Raw genomic sequence first — 17,340 nt, forward strand, 5'->3', positions numbered from 1 at the left:
CTGTGATCTCGCCGCTCAGAGGTCACGTGGTTCATGGAGGACCGTATAGTTCCAATCAAACACGAACACTGAATGGTTTTAAACGGGAAAGACATCAGCGGTTACCGTATTTCTGGTAAATATTACAACATACAGGGTTGCCAACACGCATTTGACCGTTTTCACACGCTCTCACGCCACACTTCCGATATCTCACGACGAAAAAAAATATCCAGTTTATTTACCTCAGATCCACAGATGTGATTCAATACGTTACTAGCTCGCTAGCTCTGGCGCCATCCACCGGCGATATAACACTTAATCTGCTTTATATCAACTTTCAATAAATATTTATTGATATAATTTTTATAGTATCTTTGAACAAAACTAGAGTTACAAATAGCCTGTTGAAGCAGCCTGCACTATTAAAGGTTCAGGCATAGATTTATTTAGTCCACAAAACAACACTAAAAACACATTTACCATTTAATACATAGATTTATTCTGTAGTCTACACTACAACACTAAAATAACATCATTAAATACATAAATTAATTCATTAGCCACATTAAAACACAAAAATAACATCATTAAATACATAAATTAATTCAGGCTGAGGTTGAGAATCGCAGCAAAGCACATCCAGGCTGAGAGGAAGAAACACACACTGTCCAAAACTGGCCATTTTGGAAGTAAAAGCCAGATGAAAATGTCTAAGAAAAGCCAGCAAAGCCATGTAACACCTGTAAATACACCCCCATCAAATACTTTCATTGTTACCATGAATGTGCTTGGTCTGTCTTTAACTCCTACAAATGTCCTGCCACCCAGTGGTACTTAAACTTCAGTAGGTATGGAGGATCTGTTTTTCTCATCCCCACTCCACCAGTTACTGCAGTAATCACCAATCTGCATTGTTCCACTGGTCTGGTCATCACACCACTGGCCTAAAAAAAATATTTTAAATGTTATGATGGTAATGACAATCCTAAGCATCATACGTAATTAAATAAAAAAAATTGTTACTAAATTGTGTTGAGATTATATATAGACCTGTTGATTGTTGCATCCTGTATAAATAGTGGTCATCCATGTACAAGCAGCTGGTTTTATCACCTGTCACTGAAACACTAGCTAATTAATTAATCAACCAAAGAGTAACTTCATTACAATCCAACCATCTTTTCTACTTCAGATAGTTACCATTAATTACAATATGATCAAATCTATATAGGTATTACTGAATTTAACAATTATCCTAATGACTGAATACTCTGAGGCTAATGCACCGCTAAGCGATTCCTGCTTTTAATAGCATAGCTAATGCTAGCGAAGTGTAATTTAAGCTAACGGCATTTAAAATGCAGAAATAAACTAACAACAAGTGACCACTTAACTATAACAGTAATACTAATCACATTTATGGAGGATTATATAGGAAACGATGAATAATTCATTAACTTACCAGAAAAACAGCCGCGGAAATGCTTCAAATATACGCAGTTCAATGCTGGAACTATAGCATGTTTGGAACTATTGGTCTCCCCATGGCACGTTTACTTCCGCATTCCTGAATTACAATAGGAGTCTATGGGAGTGTCGCAACTCTCTCTTTCTACGGCTCTGGGAAAAATGAAAACGCTTGAAAGCTTGGCCAGGATTGGTCGGTTGAGAATGATTCTTCAGGGTTTGTTAATTGTTTTTTGAAGTACTGAGATCTTATTCATTCGGGAGGTACCATCCCTGACTGAGGCTTGTGTGTGACTAGGTGTGTGTGTGTGTGTTTGTGTGTGTGTCGCGGGCGGGTAGCATAAGGGAGTTTCCCTATAGCGTGAGTGATGGTCGATCGTAAAGCATTTTTGACGGGTACCACAGGAAAATGTATGTGCGTGCCAGTATGTGTGACCAGGTGTGTGTGTGTGTGTGTGTGTGTGTGTCGCAGGTGGCTAGGGGAGGTGGTGGGTGGATCCACCGATCATGGATAAGATAGGAGTCATATGATCATTCCAGTATTTTACCCAATTCCTCCCTGTTCCCACATGGTGAATATCAAGGCTGTAAACAGGCACATGCAGATTCCATTGAGAAAAAACTGATTTTGAGGTGAGAAAGTACATTTCTGAATCAAGACTATATTTTGTTTAGTACTTATACTATTGCAGATAAAACCATATGAATTATATTACATTAAACTGTAGTTTCTCAGGTAAATTGTTATGCATTTTTCCCTTGTTAATTTCAAATCACCTTGCTAATACAGCTAGTTAAACAATGGCTGTGGTGGTGGGCTGGGTTGTAAACACAGCTTTAAAAAGTGTTACAACCATCACCTTACAAGTAAGAAAACTTTCTTGATTTTTAATAATTTTAAAGAAAGACTGACAGAGGTGTGCCTTCAAATGTTTTTAAAAGAAGTATCTGATGAGGTCACAAATAAGGGCGAGTCAGTCAGATCAGTTGCAAAGGCACATGGTATTTGCCATGCAACACACACACTCTCTCTCACACACACACAGTTTATAATTTGACCTACATGTTCTTTACAAAGGTACATTTTATTAGTGTTCATTAAGCATACATACTGTTAAATAAGTTTGTTCTAGTACACTGGTAGGTAGTTATAACTGAGTAAATGTAGTTAATTACTACTCATCTCTGCCTACAGAGCTGGTAGTCAACATCGCTGCTCATAAAGCTATCATCTCCTACTTCTAAGAGGCTTGAGTACCATCCTGGAAATGCCTGGAGCACAGCATCCTTCAAATTCAAAATATTGTCTCTTTATATATTTATTGGACCAATTATAACACTGCTGAAGACGTTCTCCTCAAATATAATCTCAGTGGATAACTGGAGAGTTTTTCACCATCATCTGTCTACCGCATCTGTAGTGTGTGATCACTTATAGTCAAGATATTGACGTATGTTCCTGTACTTAGTAAGGAACAGAAAACACAGTGATTTAAAGTACACTTACACTAGTGGCCTGTGGATGGCAGCGCTTCCTCTGTTTTGTCCATTTCTTACAGAAGAGGTGTTGAATGTCTAATTCTAACATATTTGACCGTCAGTGAAACATTCTGTACGCTGAAATTCTCACTCTGAGCCTTGACGTCTACAACCTGCACTGCATTTAAAGTGACCGAGCGTGGCTTTGGCTCAGACTCGTGGATGGCTGACTCCAGATCAGCCCTGTGCAGCGTGTTCATTTAAAGTGACCGAGCGTGGCTTTGGCTCAGACTCGTGGATGGCTGACTCCAGATCAGCCCTGTGCAGCGTGTTCATTGGTATTCTGCCCATGTCATAACATCAGGATCCTATTTTCCCCACTTCACACCTCCACAAACCCACTTTTGCTTCCTTTCCCAAGCCTATATAGATACACACTCACTCACTCTCACACACACACACACACTCTCTCACACACACACACACACACACAGTTCACTTGTAGACCCAGTTCCATTAACTGAATGCATGCTTCATTTACATGCAGTGAAATGTGCAGTCCAAGATCCAGCTGGATAAACATGAATTATCCAGCACACACACACACACACAACATGGAGGTTTAGGGGCCCACGAAGAAGAAACACTGCTCATGCATATTCATCTACCAGCAGGCACATCATTGGGTCAAAACTTCACCCCTACCCAGAGATGTTGTGTGATTAGTCTCTCTCTCTCTCTCTGCAGTACACTGATGGACAAAACCCAAATACAACTCTTACACACCCAACCCACAGACACCGGTAACGGGTGCATTAGAATGGCCACCAAGACACTGCATAGAAAACATGATCATTGCTCAGTTTTTTCCATTGTTGGCAAGAAGTAGGTTAGATCTATTATGGTTATAAAGCTATCGGGAGAAGAGTTCTGAAATATTACAACTGGATAATCTAAATGTTTTGTCTTAAAAACATGTTTTGAAATAATCCTAGGGTCAGAGGAGACCTTGTGTCCAACATTATACTCAAACAGATTCATGCTCCCCCTGGTGGACTCTGGAAAATACACTTTCTAAACAGGGATTGGGTGAGAATTTTGCTCTGGAAAATATTGCCATCAATAAAATGTAACAAATGAAAGGAAATGAGAGAAACCATATTTTTATTATTTATGCACATTACAATATGGGCATTTCTTCCAATGCTTTAATGTTAAATATGTGGTTACCAACTCCAGGACCACACACAAACTCTACACGTAGCTAAAGAAATGGCTTCTTGGCAAACAGGGAGTCCAATGAAATCAGCATAATCACCACTGGAAAGAGTGAAGACCCCAGAATTCCCATGGAGTCATGTGATCAGCGTCAGGATACGATTACAGACCTCAGATCCTTATTAAAAAAACAAAACACTGAATAGCAACGTTGACAGTGTCTAAATGCACGTGTTGGGTATGGTGTGTGTGTGTGTAGGTCTCAGAATGTGGAAGAAAGAGTAGTATTTGGCACACAAGTGTCACCAACAGACGCACTGCAGGGGTTATGGACACGGCACGAGGTCTGAAGGCTCTCCTAGAGATCAGTGTGGACCACTACAGGCTCTCCCAGCCTTCCATGATTACAGTCTAGCAGAAAAACACAATGCACCCAGCTAACTCAGCAAGGTCCCCGACAGCGCGCGCGCGCGCGCGCACACACACACACACACACACACACACACACACACACACACACACACACACACACACACACACACACACACACACACACACACACACACACACACACACACACACGTGCACGAATGCTCATCGACATCATTTTGTCATCGCTTTTATTTAGAAAGACCTACATAATCACATTCAAATAAACTGCAAGCCAGGCACAAGTTACACCCTCCTCTCCAGTTCCACACTGCAAAAGGCCAAACCCTGCAGACATGAGGAGTACATCTCAGAGCAGACATGAGGAGTACATCTCAGAGCAGACATGAGCAGTACATTTCAGAGGCAACAGATGAGAAATTCCCACCCAGAGAGCTTTAGGGTTGTAGAACACAACGTGTTTCCATCTAGATCACAAAGAAAAACAAAAAACAAACAAGATGAAATGCTGATGTTGGACAGTAAATGTCTGCTAATCTGTTAAAAAGGAAAACCTTATCAAATAATTCCGCATGTCCGCAGCCTTTCAAACATTTTGTATTAAAGAATTTTAAAGTTTTTATTTTTTATAGGTCTGAACTATTGGAATGAAACACTGCACAATGTCTGGGGCCTCATTTGTAAAACAATTATACTCATTTGCAACCTTGTGCTTTGCAAATAAAACAGGGGCAAACCTGGGACTCAAGTCACTTAGAACTACACAACACTTTATATTCAGTTCATACAAGTCTTGCTTATTGAATGGACAGACATGAAACCTCACCAAGAGAGACCTTGTAACAAGAGGAACAGAAAGACTGACCCTGGACCAGCCCTTTCCACAGCTGCTAACCATCATTGGTTTACTGGGCTGCCAGTCGCAGACCGCACCCTCCTCCGCAATCAAACTGTATATTATGGGGGTGGCGTCCCTGGCCGTATGTCCAGAGGGCACCTGCGAAGGTCAAATGCACCTTTACGGTGGGCATAGTGCAACAGTGGAAATAAACTGAACTTTTGTTCCTAATGGGAGACACACACAAGCACACACACACACAAGACGTGTTTACAAGTGGAACCGTGTTATGGTGAGCTAGCAGTTTGGATCCGTGTGCTTTTTCGTTATTTTTACTATTTTTTAATCATGCCCACCATTTAGCGGTCAGACACAACACTCACATGTGTAATAACATAGTGTGTGCCATCAGCTATTATACTTTCATAAAAATACATGAATATAATTGGTATAATTTGAGAGATAAATATACACCTTCACCACTCAGATGCCTTCTATGGAGTGTATGTTCTTTTACATGTGTTTACATAGACTAAAATCATTAAACCTACTATCCCTAAACCCCATTAATGAATAATAAAAAAAAACTACAGCAGAGTCATTAAATGTGCCTGCTCCAATCACACTTGGCATTGTGGAGTCACAACCAATCATCATGCATCCAGAACCATCACCACCAATAAGGAGCTTCCCAACAGTCTCAAATACACCCAAAGAGCCGATTAACGAGCCAAACTAATCAGACAATGATTGGTCAATTAAGACATTTTCCATTTCATAATCATACGTGCCCATGAAACGGTCCAATACCATATGGTTTTCTGAGTGTATTTTTTTGACAATATTGGTGTCTGCATACTGCGTCAATTCAGATTAACAATCAGTATTTTAAAATCAGTAGTATACTGGGAAGTGTAGTCCAACGCTAAAGCTAAGGTGAGCAACAGTAGTTCAATTGGCAATAACATACGTTCTGTTGAAGCAATAAATGAAGTGCTGACATCAAACTAGCAATGACCAAGAAGCAACATGGCCATGGTGGAGGACATCTAGAACCTCCACCAAACGTGGCCATGGTGGAGGACATCTAGAACCTCCACCCAACGCGGCCATGGTGGAGGACACCTAGAACCTCCACCCAACATGGCCATGGTGGAGGACACCTAGAGCCTCCACCCAACCTGTCTCATGTAGCTACACCCACATCATTCACCCACAGTCATCCACCAACACCAAACTAAATAAAAAAATAAGTTAAATTCATATTTTTTATCTCAGCTCAGTTCATACTGTCCGTTTTGTGACTCATAATTCAGCTTTGTTTGCTTATATACAATAAAGTGAGACAGTACAAGGCACACATTTAAACCTCTTCGAAATGTTACAGATACATAAATTAACTAACAGACACGTGACGGTGCTCTGGATCGGCAGCTAGAGGCTAAAAGCTAAGTCAGCTCCGTCACAAGTCATCAGCGTAGGATAAAAGGTTTGTATGTGCTTGAGTTTGTGCTGAGGGCCCCACACGGGGGGGCATGTTGAGAGGGTTGCTGGGTAAACCACACGTCTGTGTTCAGACCCAGGAAGCTGCCCCAGGCTGGTGGTATCCCACAATGGTAATGGAGAGGCTGGGGTGACAGGGGCGGGTCAGATGCTGTCGACGAAGCTTCCGGGGAACAGGCCGGTGCGTCCGTTGCGCTGGAGCGTTCCTTTGAACCAGCCGTCCTCGCGCTTCTTGTGCACGAACACCACGTCGCCCTCCTTCAGCTCGAGCTCCGCCTCGCTCTGCGGAGGGTACGACACCACCACGCGGTACCTGTGCAGGTCGGGACAGCAGCACAGACACCACGGGTCAACGGCAGACAACCAGGAGGATACGACAGTGTGGCGGCAGGTGTGTGTGTGTGTGTGTGTGTGTGTGTCAAAAACGTTGACTATAAACCTGCAGTATGCATTTAAAATGCACTGCACACTCATCTGGGATTGGTCAAGATGCCTCTGCTCCACAATAAAAACGTATTTGCCTATTGGGGCATTCTGCAATATTTCCGTTTTAAAGCTGGTACTGCAGTGTACATGGTGTAAAATTACATACTGCACAGCCCTGAATCACAACGGCCACCATTCAAATCAAGTCTTGGTGCTAATCCATCACATGAATGGGTTACGTAGCACAACACAAGCTTCCCACAACACAGCAGTTCTCCGTATCTGCACGCGCGAGAGTCTGCATCGTCACACACGACTGCTGGGTGGGCGGGGCCATACCTCTCGCACACGATTGGCCGGCCGTCGTGCTGCGCAGAGAGGAGGGAGGAGCACGGCTGGCGTGGCGGAGGCGCTATGGGGGCGGGGCCATCCTGGGAGCCGTTCCTGCGGTGTGCTGCGTCTGTGCTGGACGAGGATGACGACGGTGATGAGGAGGAGGATGAAGATGGCGCACTGACGGATGTCTCCGCCTCCCCAGGACAGGTCCCGGTGCGGCCATGGCCTCCAGCAGCGAGCACTGCAGAGGTGGGCGGGGCAATATCGGGTCCCATGGCACCCTGGGGCAGGTCTGCAGCAACAGCTGACTCCGCCTCCAGCGTAGGGGAGGATGGGGGAGAGGGGCGGAGCTTCTTCTTGTTAGACAGCAGTTTCAACAGACCTTTCTTTTCCCTCTGAAAAAACAGTAGGAGTAGGGTTAGGCTGAAACACACGTGCCGTAACCCAATAGACGTTATCAGACATGATAATGACTTCAGGACAAATGTGTGAGGGAGTTCCTGGGAACGCTCTGAACCCACACGCTGGTTCAGACACACCCAGGGTTACTGGCCCCGCCTTCCCAGGGTTACCGGCCCCGCCTTCCCAGGGTTACCGGCCCCGCCTTCCCAGGGTTACCGGCCCCGCCTTCCCAGGGTTACCGCCCAGTGGAAAACATGAACTATGCTGACACATCTGATCCCAGGACAGAAACACACATTAAAAGGATCCATCTGAGTGAATCGGCCTGGAATAAGAAGACGTAACAGCCGGAGAAACTGCTGACTTGGAGGAAGTTTCTGGAAAAGATCCAAGCTCAAGGCTGAGACAAGGACAATATCAGAGCAGGGAAATCATAGCAGCGTGTGTGTGTGTGTGTGTGTGTGTGTGTGTTTCTATAGGAGGAATAATATAGTAGAAAGTTTAATACACAGTCACTGAGTTTAGCTTGCCAAGTCACTTCTTTTTAAATTGCTTTTGGAAACGTGTCCCTGTGGCGTAAACACACAGCTACATCGGTAAAAGGTTGCACAAGGAGGCCGGGACGCAGATAAGAGGAAAGTGTAAAGTTACTAAACGTGTGGGCAAGGAGGAACTTTGGCTCCGGACGGTTTCTCTGCTTTAACACCACCGCGGGCTCTAGGCCATAATGTTCCACACTACGAAATGGGCCCCCGTGCACTGGACCCCGTGCACGTTCACGTTATAGCTAGCTAACGAGGAACGAGGGAGTGTGTGTGTGTGTGTGTGTGTGTGTGTGTGTGTGGGGGGGGGGGGGGGGGTCGTTTACCTTGCAGTCCTTGTCCAGTCTGTAAGCAGCAGCTTGATTTGTCGCCATAGCAACAACGGGCCTGGCATTGCCAGCGGCGACGGGCAGGGTCGCCATGGCGGCGACTCTCGCGGGGTCGACCTCTAGAGAAGCAGCGCTGACGTTGGGCGGGGTGAGGGAGGCGGCGGCACAGCCCATAGCCACGCCCATTTTGGTGGTGACGGGACTGGAGGCGGGGCCTAGGCCCGACGGCTGGTGCGGGAAGGGCGCTGGATTCTGGGTCTGGATGGGAGTCACGGCGGCGGTGGGGCGGTCCTGACTGTGACAGACAGCTGAGCAGGGGAGACGCACACCAATAAAAAATATCATTTGTTTAGAATTAATAATAACAGATAATAAGAAATAATAACACTGGTAATATCTTTTGATTAAAGACCCAATAGAGGCTTTCACACAAACACAATTTAACAAACGTGCCATGCCGCTACCCAGAAGTCCCGCTACCCAGAAGGCCCCTCACCTGTCCGCACGGCGTTGCGTGCCTGATTGACGGTCATCTGGGACGTCACGTGCATCAGCACTTTGGGGTGCTGACCTGTCGGGGCGTGACCTGCCGTCGCCACGGCAGCCGGCTGAGGGCCCGAAGGGGCAGGGCCTGTGCAAATTGGGAGGGGCTTGTTGGGGTCTCCGGTACCCAGCGCCGGGCCGAGGGAAGCAGGGGAGGGGCTAAGGATGGTGATGCCCCGCCCAGCCTGTGAGCCCAGTGTCAGAGGCACTTTTGGCTGTCCGCTACTCGCTGTCGCCCTGGCATGAAAACAAATGGAGCGGGGGTGTGTTTAAAATGGAGCGGGGGTGTGTTTAAAATGGAGCGGGGGTGTGTTTAAAATGGAGTGGGGGTGTGTTTAAAATGGAGTGGGGGTGTGTTTAAAATGGAGTGGGGGTGTGTTTAAAATGGAGTGTGGGTGTGTTTAAAATGGAGCGGGGGTGTGTTTAAAATGGAGCGGGGGTGTGTTTAAAATGGAGCGGGGGTGTGTTTAAAATGGAGCGTGGGTGTGTTTAAAATGGAGCGTGGGTGTGTTTAAAATGGAGCGTGGGTGTGTTTAAAATGGAGCGTGGGTGTGTTTAAAATGGAGCGTGGGTGTGTTTAAAATGGAGCGTGGGTGTGTTTAAAATGGAGCGTGGGTGTGTTTAAAATGGAGTGTGGGTGTGTTTAAAATGGAGTGTGGGTGTGTTTAAAATCGGAGACCTTGAACGCCAAAGACTGGACCTAACCACCGTTCTAACCTTTAATCAAACACTCCCTCATCGTAACTTATCCTGACTGCAGCAGTGCTAGTCAGTCAACACTGGGATTTATGCAACAGAAAATGAGAGTTTAACTTTTTTTTTTCAGATTTCTTTTGAAGCATGTGTAAACATTTTACTGACAAGTATCTATCCAGCCTGGCCTAGACACAGTAAATGTAAACACTGACATTGTAAATGTAATTTTTAGTGTAACGGTTCGTGTCTGCATGAGAGGTACTGGCTAGTTGGACACGTATTGGTGAAGTGTTGAATCTGGTCACCACATCAACAGTGTGTGTATCTGTGTACAATGAAGTAGTAACTAGATGGTCATGATGATGAGGGTTTGAGAGAGAGGGAAGGGGTACGTGTGTGTGTGTGTGTGTGTGTGTGTGTGTGTGTGTGTTACCTGCTGACAGGTGTCATGTAGTTCCCGGGAAAAACTCCGATCTTGCCCGTGTGCATGGACGTCCCTTTGAACCAGCCGTCATGGCAACGCTCCAGCACCAAGAACATCTCGCCTTTCCTCAACTCCAGCTCATCCTCCTTCCGCGGTGTGTAGGGAAACATCGCCACATACCTGACACACACACACACACACACACACACACACACACACACACACACACACACACACCGAATATGTCCAGCGTGTTCGAGATGTTTCATGCTTCCTGTCAGGTTGGAGATGCCACACACACTGCGCTGCCTTTCTGGTCTCCTCCGGTCCACACACTGCTGTGCACATGTGCATGTCTGGCAGAGACCAACACAATCTTCTCACATTTAAACCTTCAATTTTGTGTGGCAGTAGTCAAAGGTTGACGTTTCATTCTTTTTGGATATTTTGGGAGATCAAATGCACATGATATTTAAAAAAAGAAAATGTTGAGGTACTAAACAGCTATAAACAATATCTGGGCTCCTGCAGTCTTCAGCCGGAGGGCTGGACCACTCCGCTCCGAGTTTGGATAGCTTCGATTCTGTAACTATCCAGTCCATCAGCCGTCTAGCAGCATCTAGTGCTGTCAGAGTACTGCAGCAACTGAGACAACCCAGTCCAGATGTTAAGAGTTATAAATCATATAGGAGGGAACACACACACATTTAGTTAGAAGATCACCCACGCACACACACAAACACACACAGGTCACAAACCCACGCAAAGCTTCACAAATGCCCTCCACACACACAAGGACAGGTGTGGATAATCATATTCAGGTGTGTTTTTGCACAGTGAGAGTTGGGATGAGGTGAGAGGTCAAAGGCCAAGATGGGCACACAGAGGTGGAAACCTTTCTCTAAGGGTTAATCTCAGTCAGTGAACACACACACACACACACACACACACACACACACACACACACACACACACACACACACACAAAATATTCACACAGGCAAAAATGCAAATTCCTTGGTGGTGACACTCACACAGTGGGCCTCTGACGGCCACTCTGGTCACTTGCTGAGGGGGAGGGCCTTTGCCCTACAGCCAATGAGGACGCAGCACCAGCCGCAGAGGATTGTGGGGGAGGTGGTGGTGGAGGAGGCAACACATCCTGTGGAAAACAAAACAAGAAATAAAAATAAATAAAGTGTATCGTCCCCAAGTTACTGTAAATACAATTACATTTTCAGAAACCCTAGATGTGCTGGACAGCTACACTACAAGAGAGCCGGAGGCGACACTATCTGACAGCACGAGGGCGAAACTGAAGCGGACGATGAACAACACACTTTTGAAGACCGTCCTGCACCACCCGGCCCATTTCTGGGCTCCATCTTTTATTGTAGCCATAACTGAAAGTGTGTAGAAGGATGAAATGATTGTGGGGTGGGTGTGCAAAAGCACACAAAAAATAAATAAATAAACCCCGCACCTCACACACACACACACACACCCAACCACAGAGGCATACAATCTATTGTAACACCATCATTACCGAGACAGCACATTCAAAACAAAAGGTAATACAACGAGTCAAGCACACACACACACACACACACACACACACACACACACACACACAGACACACACACAGACACACACACAGACACACACACACACCTCTGCAGACCCATCAGTCACTGAGGGACATTAGGGTGTGGCCGCAGGGCAGGAGAAATCATTCCAACCACACAGCAAGTGTGTGAGGAGGGAGCCCAGCTATCAGATGACACGCTACCCTTCTCTCTCCTCCCATCTCAACTGGAGTGTGTGTGTGTGTGTGTGTGTGTGTGTGTGTGTGTGTGTCTCCCCATCGGTGCTTAAGGAAAGATGATTAGTTTGCTTGGAAGGACCAGAAGAAATCAGAGCAAAAACATCATGTCGGTTTGGCCACTGGACACACACACGTACACACGTGCACACTAGCACATGCACGCACACACACTCCCTGATTAGATAAGGTTGTAAAATGTCCACAGAAAGAGGGTGGGACAAGGAAGTAAAAGATATACATATATATATACATATATATATATATATATATATATATATATATATATATATATATATATATATATATATATAATATATATATATATATATATATATATAATGTGTGTGTGTGTGTGTGTGTGTGAAAGAAAATAGTACTGGACAAGGCAGATGTTCACACAAATGTTTAGCATAATAGGCTGACACACACACACACACACACACACACACACTATTGTAAACACGGATAATAAACGTTGGTGAAACCAGGAAAACACTTCTGTTGTACTGACCATTGGGGACTGCAGCATAGCTGGTCTCTGAGGGAAAGGTGAAGACAGTCGCCGTAGTTACAGGACTGCTAGGTGGAGGAGTGACGATAAGTCCCGTTGTGCAAATGTGGACCTATAAGAAGACAGGCAGGAAAGACAGACATGTCAGTGGACCAATCAGACATTCACAGCATCACAGACCCTGGAGACAACCAACCAAACATCAGGGCATATGGCAAACTTAAAAAGCCAACAGACTGACAGACCCATAAATGTGGAAAAGTAGATGACGATAAGCAAAGTCAAGTCTAGACGTGATCACCATCAAGAAGTGTGTGTGTGTGTGTGTGTGTACGCACTTGCACATACACCTGTACACAGACATGCATGCACACACACAGGTGCATGTAAAAGCACAGGACTGTAACACACACACACACACACACACACACACACACACACACACACACACACACACACACACACACACACACACACACACACACACACACACACACACACACACACAGAGGCTGTTTGCTCTCTATAAATAAGGCCAACTCACCTTAGCAACTCGACATGCCATTACAGTGGCGCCCCAAAAATGTCATAGTCAGTCAGCAAAATTGCAACACCGTTAATGCCCATCCTGGCCCGGCGGAGAAAATGACCATCTGTGTGGGGCACACTCGCCACTAAAGCGGGCCCTGTTCCACAGCCCACTCTAGCACACAGGCAGGCCAGGACAGATTGGGCAAGACATTTTGATCTCAGTGTGGATGCTTCCAGATGTTTTCATGGCCAGAGCCACGTGACCCCGAAGCAGGACGGGTAATTACCGAGGATAATGACAGCCCTGCGAACACACCACCACCACGGGTGTCTGCTTCTCACCACTCCACAGAGAAGCAGGTCAGAGAAGCTGACCGTACAGTACTGCAGGTCAGTAATGACCAAAACGTGGATAGACAGACGACTTCCATCCACGAAACTACGAGTTCTTTTCTAGTTAGACCCTCCGAATCATCGGGGTGACTGAGCGTACAGAGGACACATCGATTATGTCCGTCTTCCTCGTCTCCTCTAGTCCAGAATTAGCCACAGATGTCCTGGGGTGTCTGGTGTACAGCTGGTGTGCAGGTCATTACGTGTGAACAGTGAGCAGCACCGTGTTAAAGTGACAGACAGTGAGGAACAGCCAACTGCCAGGAATGGCGCGCTAACAAGTGGCCGGAGTGTGTGTGTGTGTGTGTGTGCCAGTTTAAATTAATGTTGTTCAGTGATCTGTCCGTGTGTGTACGTAGGTTTAAATCGATGGCATTCAGTGTGTGTGTGTGTGTGTGTGGTGTGTGTGTGTGTCAGGTGTGAAATCAATGGTGTTCAGTGATCTGTGTGTGGAGGGGGGGGAGAGGGGGGGGGGGGGGTCACCAAGTCACCGGGTTCTCAAGGTGAATCATTACAAGACTCACATAGACTCCGATTTGATCAGAATACTAATGTAACATGCCCGTCTAAATAAGTGGGAGGCCTTTTGCTTATAGTATTCCTGAGAAATGATTACTGCTCACATGTGATGCAGCTAAAGATAAGATTAAACCTAGAGAGTAGAGATTAAACTACATCTTATATGAGATTGAACTACAACACTGTTACACAGTTTGAACGGAGCAGTGTTCAGCCCGGCGAAGAGCGCATGATTAAGCACTCAACCCAACATCCCAACCAGCTTACCGGCCAAACGCAATTCCCCTGTGAAGAGTGTGAAGTGATTGGAAGACACCCCAACATACTCAGAGAAACACCATACTCAGAGTGAGCCTCTCATCACCCTGCCTGCCCCCCCCCCCACCCCCCCCCCCCCCCCCCCCCCCAGCTTCACCCCTCCCCATCACTCCTGCCTCGATGTCACTCCCCGCTCTCTCGCTGCTGGTAACGGACGTGGAGAGGCGGAGGACAGACGCCCACAGCGGTCGGAGGAAACACGCCCTCGTTTGGGGCTTTCCACGAATTTAGCATTTTTTCGCGTTTTAGGTGACGCAGTAACTGCAGGTCGGACTCCAGGATCAGGTTGGAAATGACGGAGGCCGTGGGTCAGGTTACGGGACTACGAACAGGCTTTTGTGGAATTTGGAGTGCTTAGCTAATTATTAGCACAGAAACAGCCAGACAGGAATGTTAAAATGACTTGATTACAGCCCTTTGTACAGGAGTGAGGCGGGTTTGGGGGCACGAGAGGGTGACAGAAAAGATGACGACGAGCTCTGTGAATGATCTGTGGGCACTTGATTCAGGGGTCTACAGAGAGAAACCACCGAGGAAGACGTCTGTTTGAACGTCGCGCTAGAGCCTAGTGAACTCTCTGGTGGTGGGCGGGGGCAGGGGAGGGGCGGGGGCGTGTTGGGTGGGGGAGGGGTGGGGTGGGTTAGGTGGGGGGAGGGGTGGGGCGGGTTAGGTGGGGGAGGGGTGGGGCGGGTTAGGTGGGGGAGGGGTGGGGTGGGTTAGGTGGGGGAGGGGTGGGGCGGGTTAGGTGGGGGAGGGGTGGGGCGTGTTGGGTGGGGGAGGGGTGGGGTGGGTTAGGTGGGGGAGGGGTGTGTTGGGTGGGGGTGGGGTGGGTTAGGTGGGGGGAGGGGTGGGGCGTGTTGGGTGGGGGAGGGGGTGGGGTGGGTTAGGTGGGGAGGGGTGGGTTAGGTGGGGGAGGGGTGGGGCGTGTTGGGTGGGGGAGGGGTGGGGTGGGTTAGGTGGGGGAGGGGTGGGGCGTGTTGGGCTGGGGGAGGGGTGGGGTGGGTTAGGGTGGGGGAGGGGTGGGGGGCGTGTTGGGTGGGGGGAGGGGGTGGGGCGGGTTGGGTGGGGGAGGGGTGGGGCGTGTTGGGTGGGGGAGGGGGTGGGGGCGTGTTGGGTGGGGGAGGGGTGGGGCGTGTTGGGTGGGGGGAGGGGTGGGGCGTGTTGAGTGGGGGAGGGGTGGGGCGTGTTGGGTGGGGAGGGGTGATTCAACACGGGCAGAAGCCGCCAGACGCCTGACGTCTGTCAGCCGACATAAAGCAGGAACCCTGATAAAACTGAATTAATTACAGCCAAGTATCAGCACTGAGCCGCCTGTCAGCACATGAGGAGAAGCAGTTGGGGACGAAATACAAATAAACAGAAAAAGACAAAGACAGATGAAAAAATGAAAAAAGCTGAGGTGGGGGAGGAACAGGGGAAGAGGAGAGAACCCGTTGGTGTTGTGGTAGAAGATGTTTACTGTGTCTTCTGCAGAATCACAAAAAGACAAACAAACAAACAAAAGATGGTTGAGGCAAAACTAATTATAGCAAAACTCCACTGCAAAAATCAACAGGGCCACTTTATACAGAGAAGTAGATCTAGAGTGTACCTATAAACATCCAAGATTACAACATGGTGGAGTGCATTAAACACAGACACACACACACACACACACACACACACACACACACAAAACTGTCCTCCACATGGCCATAAATCAGTGTGTGCACAAACCCCCATACCACACACAGACACAGCTTACTTTAGCAGGGCTTTCTGTGAATAATTGTAACTAAATTATTTCGGCTCAGAGTGTTTCCAACTGCAACATCTTCATGTCATTGTAGTGCTACTGCTGGTCCCCACCAAAGGACTAACACACACACACACACGCACACGCACACACACACTACTCTATTGCCTCAAAGTTCCTCCCCTTAGAGCTGATCGGGGATCAGTCCTTCACAAAGCTCATGCTTCTAGAAGCTTCTGGGTGCCATATTGCACAACGCCACACAGGCACGTCCACGTGTCTGCCAGCCTGACGTCCACACACAGTCACGTCCCGGTCCACACCAGCAGGCAACCAGGACAACAGCAGCAACCCCCCCAACGCTCCCACCGCACCAGCAATCCCCACCCCCCCAACACTCCCACCGCCCCAGCAACCCCCCCCAACACTCCCACTGTACAGTAACCCCCCCAACACTCCCACCGCCCCAGCAACCCCCCCCAACACTCCCACTGTACCAGCAACCCCCCCCAACACTCCCACTGTACCAGTAACCCCCCCCCAACACTCCCACCGCCCCCCAACCCCCCCCACCAACACTCCCACCGCCCCCCCAACCCCCCCCCCAACACTCCCACCGCACCAGCAACCCCCCCCCCCCCCCCCCCCCCCCCCCCAACTCTCCCCACCGCACCAGTACGTGCAACCACTCCGGTCTCGCCCCCCCCAGGCCATAATACACCTGCAGAGTTTCAAGGTCTCCAATGGAGAGGCCAACATGAGCCCACCATGCCCCGCCCCACCCCACCATGCCCCGCCCCACCCTGCTCTGCCCCATCCCACCACGCCCCGCCCCCACTCACCTGGGAAGGTGCGCTGGACGACAGCCCCCCACTCAGCTCGCCGATGCGTGCGGCCGCTGTGGGGTTGGAGGAGCTGATGAGGACCGGCCC

General features: G+C 47.9%; 1 protein-coding gene and 1 long non-coding RNA gene across 4 annotated transcripts in view; both read right to left on the bottom strand.

Annotated features, from left to right (window-relative positions):
* Positions 1-404: 404 nt before the first annotated feature.
* On the bottom strand, positions 405-1,600 carry LOC143522624 (uncharacterized). Of its 3 annotated transcripts, none has more exons than XR_013133080.1 (2): positions 1,445-1,600; positions 405-926 (listed from the first exon to the last, which is right to left on the bottom strand). It is a non-coding gene; the product is annotated as an uncharacterized LOC143522624 (long non-coding RNA). The 3 variants fall into 3 exon arrangements; XR_013133079.1 differs by having other exon boundaries at positions 405-1,101; XR_013133081.1 differs by having other exon boundaries at positions 1,033-1,600.
* Positions 1,601-4,749: 3,149 nt separating this feature from the next.
* sh3rf1 (SH3 domain containing ring finger 1) overlaps positions 4,750-17,340 on the bottom strand; it is a 26,135-nt gene continuing 13,544 nt past the window's right edge. The window contains exons 6-13 of the mRNA XM_077018167.1: positions 17,251-17,338; positions 12,916-13,024; positions 11,610-11,739; positions 10,585-10,755; positions 9,409-9,692; positions 8,910-9,220; positions 7,643-8,034; positions 4,750-7,190 (exon numbers count right to left, since the gene is read on the bottom strand). Of these exons, the coding sequence (XP_076874282.1) occupies positions 7,022-7,190; positions 7,643-8,034; positions 8,910-9,220; positions 9,409-9,692; positions 10,585-10,755; positions 11,610-11,739; positions 12,916-13,024; positions 17,251-17,338 (1,654 nt within the window). The 3' untranslated portion in view covers positions 4,750-7,021. The remainder of the gene's footprint in view (positions 7,191-7,642; positions 8,035-8,909; positions 9,221-9,408; positions 9,693-10,584; positions 10,756-11,609; positions 11,740-12,915; positions 13,025-17,250; positions 17,339-17,340) is intronic.

The sequence above is a fragment of the Brachyhypopomus gauderio genome, chromosome 9 (genome assembly GCF_052324685.1).
Source record: "Brachyhypopomus gauderio isolate BG-103 chromosome 9, BGAUD_0.2, whole genome shotgun sequence".
NCBI classification, from domain to species: domain Eukaryota; kingdom Metazoa; phylum Chordata; class Actinopteri; order Gymnotiformes; family Hypopomidae; genus Brachyhypopomus; species Brachyhypopomus gauderio.